This window comes from Oppia nitens, unplaced genomic scaffold (genome assembly GCF_028296485.1).
Source record: "Oppia nitens isolate AA-2021 unplaced genomic scaffold, nextdenovo-longstitch-racon4-pilon3 scaffold1_pilon_pilon_pilon, whole genome shotgun sequence".
Lineage (NCBI taxonomy): Eukaryota > Metazoa > Arthropoda > Arachnida > Sarcoptiformes > Oppiidae > Oppia > Oppia nitens.
In genome coordinates this window covers 8,299,237-8,309,998 of record NW_026533199.1, presented here as the reverse complement: position 1 = coordinate 8,309,998, position 10,762 = coordinate 8,299,237, and the positions used below count along the sequence as shown (strand labels likewise).

General features: G+C 31.3%; 1 protein-coding gene across 3 annotated transcripts; it reads right to left on the bottom strand.

Moving 5' to 3' along the window:
- On the bottom strand, positions 1-10,737 carry LOC128952990 (homeodomain-interacting protein kinase 2-like). 3 transcript variants are annotated; one of them, XM_054298474.1, is made up of 10 exons: positions 10,520-10,736; positions 6,156-6,558; positions 5,205-5,690; positions 4,964-5,140; positions 4,184-4,257; positions 4,004-4,117; positions 3,395-3,933; positions 2,140-3,325; positions 920-1,667; positions 3-734 (listed from the first exon to the last, which is right to left on the bottom strand). In XM_054298474.1, the coding sequence occupies exons 2-10, from the start codon at positions 6,540-6,542 to the stop codon at positions 234-236; spliced, it is 4,212 nt and encodes a 1,403-aa protein (XP_054154449.1). In that variant the 5' UTR covers positions 6,543-6,558; positions 10,520-10,736; the 3' UTR covers positions 3-233. The 3 variants fall into 3 exon arrangements, with proteins under 3 accessions (XP_054154448.1, XP_054154449.1, XP_054154447.1); XM_054298473.1 differs by having other exon boundaries at positions 1-734; positions 2,140-3,933; positions 5,205-5,687; positions 10,520-10,737; XM_054298472.1 differs by having other exon boundaries at positions 2,140-3,933; positions 10,520-10,737.
- Positions 10,738-10,762: the final 25 nt, after the last annotated feature.

Below are 10,762 nucleotides of genomic sequence, written 5' to 3'. Positions count from 1 at the left end.
TTAATATCAATTATTAAATTATATATAAAGTTGAGACTAAGAGTCACACTCAAATGAGAAACACATTTATCGATTAATTATAGTCTGATATATAAATATTTCAAACAAAACTCGTTTTGTGTCTCTTTTTAGTGTTAAAGTAATTTTGATTCAAATAATGATAATTAACAAAACAAATTATAATGTGAATAATAATAATAAGTAAATGAAAAATCAAATTTAATGTCAAGTGATTAATCACCAAATATCTGATACAAGTGTTGATAAGGAGCTTTGGTTGATGTAATGGATGACATATTATAACCATAGGGAGGGACGGTCTGTCCGGCGAACTGTAAGGGCATTGCAGTCACAGCTGAAGGCGTCTGCTGTATGTGCGCCGGCAGTGGATGACTGGCTGTTGGCGCGTAACCGACTGCAGTGGCCACTGCTGAACGTGTACTATTGTGATGATGATGAGCCGGTGGTGGCGCCGGCAATGAGGCAACCGATTGTGCAAATGGTCCGCTTTGTGGTGCGTTAGGCGCTATCACGTACTTCTGCGGTTGTGTCACATATGACTGATTCAGATTTGAGGTCACGTAAACTGTCGGATGACAGTAATCACGATATATATCGGGATTGGTTGATCCACTTAAATATAGTGATTGACCAATTGGTTGTACCGGTGACAAGTGTGCAGATGGCATGTGATGGTGTCCCGTATGAACTGTACGACAATTCCCATTACCTCTCTATCAAATAAACATAATTTTATATTTTAAAATATTGTAAATCTAATTGAAATATAACTTAATTAAAACTATTGCAAATAGACTATAATATAAAAAATGTGTGAATAAATATTATGTTAGAATTATAACTATGGTATATTTAATCTTTAATAAAAATAATAATGTTAAGTGTAAACAACTGATACCCTGTTTGGACTAACGGCACATTTGATAAGCTTTTCTCCCTCTAAGTTGTCAATCTTCGAGTGACGCATATATTGTGCATTCAGTGAGTCGTTATGGCGTCTGTTTAATGTGGAACTGCTTTGACTGTTATGATAAATCTGACCATTAGTATAATTAAGACGTCCTGCCAATGAATCCTCATCTTCACTGGAGACCACCTCTTGTTTAGTGACCATAATTTGTGGTATTTGTTGTTTGAGGTTTTGGATGTGTGCCTGATGTTGGGCTTTGGCCAATAATCGCTTCTTTTGTGATGCATTTGTCAATTCGTGACCATATTTTGAAATGTCATTAAGAGATGTACTCAATGCGTTGTCTTTATGTGGTTCGGGTTTAATTAGTTTCGACATAACTGAGTTCGTAAAGTTAGGCAAAGGTCTCAGTGGACTGTGATTTCCTTCAGAGTCAGAGTCAGGTAATGTAAAACAATTGATATCAATTCTTGATGTTTTAGTGATGGCTGATGACGACAATGAATGGCTAAGTCCTCTATTAGATTGAATACCAAAGTTGCTAAATATGGCCGACGAAGACTTCATGGGAGCTATATTGTGACTTTGAGTTGCAACACCATATTGGACACAATCGTCATTATCTTCGGGGGTCAGAGTCAACACACTGGCACAGGTAGTTGAGACTGTATTTGTCTGTGTTATCAGTGATATTGGTTTTTGAGGTACATTTAGTTTTGCTGTTGTATTCTTATAACTGTTAAGATATTTAGATAAGAAATAAATTAAAATTTACTAATTGTTTTTAGGATATTTAAAATATTAATTTATATATTAGATTTAACTTTATATATATATATATATATATATATTATTTATTTATATATATTTACTTAAAATGTGTTTCTAGTCTTTATAGTTTAAAAGCCAATTGTAAATTATGGTTATATAATATATATGTATAAATATATATTACGGTAATTAATAAATTTTATATAAAAACACGCTTTAGTTAAAAATAGGATTTTATTAAAATATTAATAATTTTAAATAAAATCAATGAAAATTGTAGTCTTAATTGTGTTTAAAAATCAGACAACAAATGAAACATCATTTGCAAAATGTAATGCAATCTGAATTACGTCCCATTAATTAAGTCATCATTTGTATGTTTTATAGTAAAAATAAAATAAAAAATAGTTATAAAATAATTAAAATAAATTGTTTACCAAATGGGCGATCTTTCATTTGAATCCTCTGAGTCACTGATTGTAATGACAGAGACTGCAGGTGAAGGCGTGTCTTCAATTGTGATGGTTTGATGTATTTTATGGGCGCCGGTATTATTGCGAATCAATGACGCCTTATGTAGATTTTTGTTGGTGTCGTTAGCATTAGGAGTGTTATCATTAGATGTGCACAGATTTATGGACCCACCATATCCTGACTCTACGTGTCGGCCTAAAACCTCCTGCCATTTAGGTGGTGACGACTCTTTGACCCTTTTCTTGACGGGTGACAAATGCTCTTTTGATTTCATAGATTTTGACTGAACTCCTGTATTTCGCTTTGAACTGGAAATGGCCGCCAAAATCGAGGCGTTGTGTGCGGGCACTAGATTTTGATTGGATGTATAGTGTGACGATTGGTGAGCATTAGATGGCTGGCCACAAGCCATTACACCCCAGGGTGCGCTCATACCCGAAAATGTTGTTTGAGATTGAATTAAATTGCGTTCTGATCTTAAGTGGTCATAAACTGCCGGATCATGGAATTCCATCGGTAATACAGCCGCTTGTTCTGGAAGTAGTGTCGATCTGTCTAAAACAAGTGAACGACTCCATGCATCAGAATCGGGAAGTACAGCTGTTGTCTGTTGTATGCGACCAGCGGCTTGAGTAGAGAATTGCTGCCAAGCAGTCGGAACTGCGGCAAACATTTGTCTGTTTGATGGCCAACCCGATTGAACGGCAGCAGCATTTGTCAACAACATTTGGCGACCATTTTGTTCGACAACAGATACGGGAACATATTGTTGACCGCCTGTCACTTGAGTTATAAGTGGTGGTTGAAGTTGTACTGTCTGAGACTGAGCTGCCTGTGCTCCGGCCACAGCAGCTGCCATTGTCATCACATGTTTTGCCGGTGAGTTTAAACTTTGATAAGGACCTGCCGGACAAAGTATGGACGTGTACTGTCCAAACGGATCATTATTTGCAGCCACTGCTGCAGCTCTAGCAGCGGCAGCCGCATATTGATTAGCCGTTCGGGCATTGTTTTGATTTGTGGCCAGACGTGAGGCAGTTTGAGATGATGAAAGACTTGCGGCTGTCGGGTAAAAGTTTGCCGGATGTAACTGATAAGCAGTGTTTGACAGACCAGACAATTGGTTGTTAAAAGAGAGCGTCACATTGCCTGAAGAAGTAAAGTTGTTCATTATAGTTGACATTTGATTACTGTTGTGATCATAATTATTATTATTACTTGTATTAGTTGGCCGTTTACGACACACTTCCATCATTTTAACCGATGACTGAACGTTAGAGCAGTGCCCGTATTCGGCCAAATGGTTGAGTGACACAAAGTTATGATTTAAAGCTTCTCCGGGTGTTATTCTTCTTTCTTGATCTAATGTTAGCATACGTTTCAACAAATCGATAAACTCTCGTCTATCGGCCTTTTCGGCTAACAATTCTGCGCCCTCGAGGTCGGTGGGAACGTTCACCTGAGCCATGTCATCCAAACAATTAAATATGTATTTTCGCGCTTCTTTTGACTTAATGTTTGTTTCTGCCTCATGTTCTTCAGGACTTTTAAGTCTCCAAAAGGGATAATTAGGATTTGTTTCCCGATAGAAAAATCTGGTTGTCTTTGTCGCCTGATTCAACATATGCTCATTTGGCAACCCCTGTGTTTGACTTATATATCTGATTTGGTCGTATTCCGATGAACCGGGATATAGAGGCCAACCCAAAAACAGTTCAGCAATAACACAACCCAAACTCCACATATCGATCGCTTCACTATTTTTGTTTAAGATATAATTTATTTAATTATATAATGACAATGACATACTGTAATTAAGGGACTCACCAAAAGGGAAGGCCTAATATAATCTCTGGTGCCCTATAGTATCGGGATTGAAGATAAGTAGAACAGACAGCTTTGGATATATGTGAAGCGCTGCCAAAATCAATAACTTTCACACTAAACATAAATATCAATCATTAAGGTTAGCATATAATTGATTATCGCATAAATCACTTTATTTACCGAAACGGGTGTCGCACGGGATCGCATAACATTATATTCTCGGGTTTGAGGTCGGCGTGAATCAGTCCCAGTTGCTGTCAATTCAATTACATCATTACTCAATTATCAAATCTAACTATTTATAATAATAATAATAATTGTTTATCAAATTCAAGTATTAGACTATCATTATTGTACTGAAATGTTTAACATTGTGTCCACTATATAACTCATCTATCTTTACAATTACAGTAATACTTTAGCCAATAATATAAAACTTTGTGAATCATTAAATAGTAATATATTGATGAGATAGGCAATAGTCTTAATCATTGGCATTTAGTTCAACAAATATTGTGTGCAAATAACTGCTTTTCATATAAAGACTGCCATTTAAGTGACTGGTATACCATTAGATGAAAATTAACAATAAACACAATGTTTTTGCCTCGCAATTGATTAAAGCTATAATAATGCAAAACTACGAGTCATTTCTATTGAAATCTATTTTTATACAAAAATTATTATATTATTCTATACATTATATACATAACAACTTATAAACTTATTTGTCAGTAATTAATTATTAATTGTGAAAAAAAACTAATTTAACTAAATTTTAATAATCAACAATTACTTTATAGTCAGACAAAATGTTAATATTCTAGCAAATTATGTAAATTAATATTTAAAGAACAATTGTCAAAATGTCATATTGTTTTTCTACAAAACATTTTAACATTAAGTTATATAGTCTTCTGTGTGCTTAATATTATCGCAAATATAACAAATAAGTCATACCTTAAGTTTTAACAAAGCAGTCAACACTTGTTGTAGAATCGGACGGATATATTTGAGTGGCAAAGGACTAAATTTGTTATTCTTGAGGAAGTCATACAAATTCTGTTCCAACATTTCAAACACAAGACATGTGTGGTTCTTGTGTGTGAAGCACTCGTAGGCCCGAACAAAGTTCCACTGAAATAATCATAGATTCAATGGTAAGTAATATAATAAAATGTAAATTGCAATGCTTTCATACCTCGTCTGCATTTTCCTGACTGAGTCTATGAAGTATAGACACCTCGATCTGTCCCTGTCTAGCATATGACGGATGATTCTTCAATATTTTGATGGCCACTATCTCATTGGTGCCCTTTTTCCAGCATTTGGTCACCTGTCCAAAAGTACCTCTACCGAGGAACTCAAGAACTTCATAGTGATTGGTGGCGGACTGGAGCACCTCATGCTGGACGAGCTGGTAGTCGCCCTCGCTGTTTGAGGAGCTGGCCTTAGACGTTGCGGGCGCCGTGATTGCTGTTGTTGTTGACGAGTGTACACCTAATAAAAAGTTAGTATTTCTGGTATGAGTCGAGTCGAGTCCCAGCGGACGACGCGATGAAGAAATGTGGGCTTTGTTTCGATTGACGAGTCCTGTCGGTCGAGAACTTGATTGACTGTAATGATTGGCCGCACCGGTACTCGCATTCTCCAAATCACTATATTTTCTTTTAGTACTACAGCGCTGCTATAATTAACAACATTTGCAATTCAATTAATATTTCATATAACAGTTACATTATTGTTAGTTATTGTTTCGTAAAGTAACTACTTTTCCTTATTTAACAAAAATAAAAAACACTTTCCTTAAACTCATTTACAAATAAAATATCATTTTAATGTACTTAAATATTTGGGAAATTTGTCAATATATGAAAATGGGTTTTATATATTAATGACATTTAAAATATATCACTTAAAACAACTTTTCCTAACACATTCACCAATAGTTAACACTATAAAAATGTATTCATTTTTATAAAAAAAAAACTATTCATAAGAGAAGGTTATGATAAAAATATCGGTTAAAATAAACTTGAAATAAATAAATTGATAAATATTGTAATAATGCGGTAACTATTATACAAACAATAAAATAAACTCTTTGTTGTCCTAAATTGATATATAAAGAAACAACAATAAGATGTCAAACCTGATAGGTGTCCAACAGCTTTATAGCGGAGGCGCGAATAAACGTGTGATGACTGCCACTCTGCGGCACACTTTGCAGGATGTGTTGCGGTGATGACGGTATAGATGATGATTGACCATTATATGTAGACTGAGTGTCAAAACCCGACAGTCCTAACACATTGTGCACATTGTCTGACAATTGTTGTCGTGAGGAACTGGTTGTGGAAGATATATCTTCCACTTGGTTGGCATTATATTCACTGTTCAACTCTCCGATTACGTGATCTAAATGTCTCTTCTTATGGTAATATGAAGACAGTGTTGAAGTGTTTGTTGATGAAGATGTCGTCAAATTTATGCTATTATCATATGTATTGCCTGAATAAGAGTTGCCTTTTTCAAGCATTCCAACCAAAGACGGCCTTTAAAATTAAAATAAACACCGATTATGTTATTATGATTTTTTCAAATATATACACTTATATCATATCATTTAGTTTCTCATAATAACTATTCAATTGATTGCTTGTCTTTTATAATTTGTTTGAGTATAAGCCGAAGTCTAAGTATGTGTTTATCGACGGTATAACAAAAATATGTGAAAATCAAAATTATTTTCGACAACCAGTCAGTTGAAAACATAGAGAGGTTTGGTATGAGAGAGAAAAACCTATTCTGTCGATTGCAGCGAATAGTCGTCTATCACAACACAATCAGACTTTCCCTAAACTTTTAACAAACAATTTATAGTCGAGTACTGTATTTCAATGACTGTAGTGGCAGTTAAAGCGCACATACACTCCATGTCTACCATTTGACGCACATCTGGAAAGACGAAACCCAGACTTCCCTTGCGTTCAATGCAATCATTGAATGGCTTTTATTACAGCAGTTCTCAAACACTGACAATATAAGAGACAAGAGAGCGGTAAAGCAAATAATAGCCAAACCAATGGCACAGTCTATACAATTGACTACATTATTGGTAACCAACCCGAAGGACAACATGTTTTGAGAAACACTTCCAACTCAACCAAAAAGTCCCTCTCATATCATATTTTAACATTGAGTACCAATCAGTTTATTATTAATTACAAATCAAATGATATTTGTCTTTTCAATTTAATATTATGCTATTGTAGAAACAAAAAACTACTTAAATTTCTCATATAATTAAGTTTAACCATAAACTAACATATTATTCACTATTTATTACCACCATTTCATTTATTGCATGTTTCTATAGTTTAACAAATTAGCTTATATTACAATTTATCCTCAATTCATAATAAATTTTCAATTATTAAATTACATTATATTTAGAATTCAGAAATCATTATATTCTGTAAAAATATAATTAAATATAATTATTAATAGTAGTTATCTTATTGTCGAAACATAAATAGTAATAATAATTAAAATCTTCAAAAAAATTATATGTCCAATATTAAAAATCAATTGAGATTCTAGACATAATTAAATAGACAATAAAAATTGCAAAATTTATAAAAATGCAAAATGAAAATTAAATATTACGAAATATATTGCATGCATTAATATCTTACTATTATTAGTTATATTTTCAAAACATAAAATTAATTAATTTTTGAAATTAGCCAATTTGAAAAGGTGCTTTATATATATATATATATATATAGGGGTAAAAACAACTATCGACAAGTGTCTAAACATAATGCTGTATATAATAATTATTATTATGTTTGACATAATATAATATATACGTATTTCTATAATATAACAGTAACTGACGTATTAATTAAATAAAACATGCGTGGTCACTTTTATAATAATGCTATTAAATTGTAAAATTAAGCAGATTTTGCATAAAAAAGTAATCAATAAAATTAACTGTTGGTTACATTTATTTAAGTTAAACTAAACTATAAATACATGTTAATTATGTTTCCATATGTATGTCCTATTTTGTAGTTTATTTACTAAATGCAAGTCAACAACAATATTATATGAAATCATTAGTAAACATATGCATAGTGTTGTCCTCCACCCTATTCCTAGAATGCCGTCGACTATAATCATAACTTTTCATTAAAGTTTTATTACTTATATAAATCACATAAATATATGGGTAATTTAAATCATAGGTTAGTTTGGTTACCCCATTAATTGCAATAAATAGGCATCAATTAAAAACAAATTGACTCGAAAAATTAAACATAAATTATAGTTAATTAAATTTATTACCAAATGTTATATTAAAAGTAAAATCAATACAAACGTGTTCAGCTGAAAATATGTTATATTTATATACTGTACAAATATAAAAAATATTTTTGAAGTTAAGTCAAATGATTTTAAAAATGTTTAAATAACATATAAAACATGTATAGTATGGTTGGGTCTAAACAAATGTAGTGGTTTGTCATCACAGTATTGTTTAAATAGACGCAACCATTGGAACCGTTGGTTTTATATGTGTGTGCTATTACTCATGTGAAACATGTAATGAATGGCAATCAACAGCACAAACACGTGAATATTGTATTGTAATAGAAAAACAGGTCATAATAACTGATGGCATCACTAAAACTATAATATCATATATAGTATACTATTATTGATAATAATTAATACAAATATATTCTTTTCTTATCGATTTCTAATATAAAATTATTGTATAAAATTCTTTACACATTTTAGTTATACAGACAAATCACATGTATTGTATATAAAATCTGATAAAACTATTTTTAATCAATACTTATGACATTTGTTAGACATGAACATAGATAGTAGTACACAGTAATAGACAATTTACATCAATTTATATGCATTAACCATATTTATCAACAATATATCATATTCATTGTATAATCATCGCAATAACCTCAATGTAAACCGAGTAGATATCTATAGTATTATCTGCTTTCGTAGGTATTGTTGTTTCAATAGTGTAATCATTGTTTGTTTGCCTTCAAGACATTGCAAATCAACATTAAGGTTGTGTCAAACTATAAACTCCAGGAAAGTGGACATTAGGACTGGTATTCACTATAAATTATAGTGGAATTAGTGTGCAATGTATACAAGTATTTGGTGGTTCATTGAATATATACAACACTATTTAAACCCATACCTCTTCCTCGATATCATACCATTCATAGATAATTTATATAAGCATTGTATCAAATCAGTGAAATCACATATAAAGTATATCATTGAAATGTCGTCAAATATTATAAATATTTCTATAGTTAATGAAATGTTATTTATTCATACAATACAACTAATTGCTAATTTCAAACATTATATATAATATTTGCAATTAATCTATAAAAAGTATATATCAAAATAGATTATCATCAGCTCTAAGACATTATACAAAACAATGAGGTTATGCCTCGTATGGCACCTAAACTACAACTTCAACAATAAGAAAATGTGTCACTCATGGGTTGGGTCGAGATCTGGACTAAGAAGTCACTACTTTTTAAGGGCGATAACAATGTCTGTGAAACAAATGCTTTGTAAAAAAAGGGTCGACAAGTGTTGGCAACGGATGTAGTCTTATGTCGGCATTTGTGGCCAACTATTCAATGCTTAAGTCATACATCCGTTGCCAAACATACTATGAAAACACTAATCACTTTGTTTTTCACATAAAATCACAGCAAACAAGTCATTGCAAAACTCAATGCTTGATATTTATGTTAATTTTATTTTCGCAGATATCAAGTATTACTTAATAATTAATTGCAAATTTCAATGTAAACTACAATTTTAATAGTAAAATGTTATCAAAATGTATTATTCATTTATTTAAAATATAAAACCTTAATTGTCTAAATCGATATTAACTATAATGTATTTACCATATAATTGTAACTTAATTCAAAAAATACAGTGTTGTAAACAATAATCAATCAAAACATTAACTATTGACGACTTAACAAATAACACAAACATTTAAATGGCATTTAAATGCTTTAACTATAACTATATTTGTAGCCATTTTTTGATACAAAAATAAACAAAATAAAAATCAATATAATCTTCATATATATATATATATATGATATATAAACATATGATATCATCAATTAATCAATTTATAATCATATAATTAATTGCAATTAATTATAATTATAAAATGTGATTAATATTTACATCAATATGGCATCAAATGGTTAATCAATTAATTAATGGTCAACAATATCATCACATGAGTTGATCCACAACACCATTCATATCATTGTATAATCAATGATAAGGACATAATCGACAATCAATTGGATATTAATGTTAAATGTATTGAAAAAATGACAATTGTTTGAAACAATCGACACATAATTCAATACATAATATATTAATTGAATGAATATATTGTCATCAAAAATAACATACCATTAGTTGATGGATGCGTCCAATCAATCAATAGTTCATTGTTTGTGTCACTCATTAAATGTACACAAATTTGTTGATTAAATAGTTGTTTAAATGGCATTCAAATCGTTAATTTCATATCAATTCCAAACATAAAACAAATCATTTAAGTGAACGCCATGTTTGAGACACAACAACAACAGTGAGTTCACAAACACAGAGACAATACATACATACAGTGTGTCTCACATTTCAAACAATTTC

What these genes read in the sequence shown, in the direction of transcription:
- LOC128952990 (XM_054298472.1), bottom strand. Translation starts at nt 6,542, where the DNA reads ATGCTTGAAAAAGGCAACTCTTATTCAGGCAATACATATGATAATAGC. An exon ending in GTCAGGAAAATGCAGACGAG is followed by an intron (nt 5,141 to 5,204) that starts GTATGAAAGCAT and finishes TGATTATTTCAG; the next exon opens with TGGAACTTTGTTCGGGCCTA. An exon ending in GTGCCGTTAGTCCAAACAGG is followed by an intron (nt 735 to 919) that starts GTATCAGTTGTT and finishes TTTATTTGATAG; the next exon opens with AGAGGTAATGGGAATTGTCG.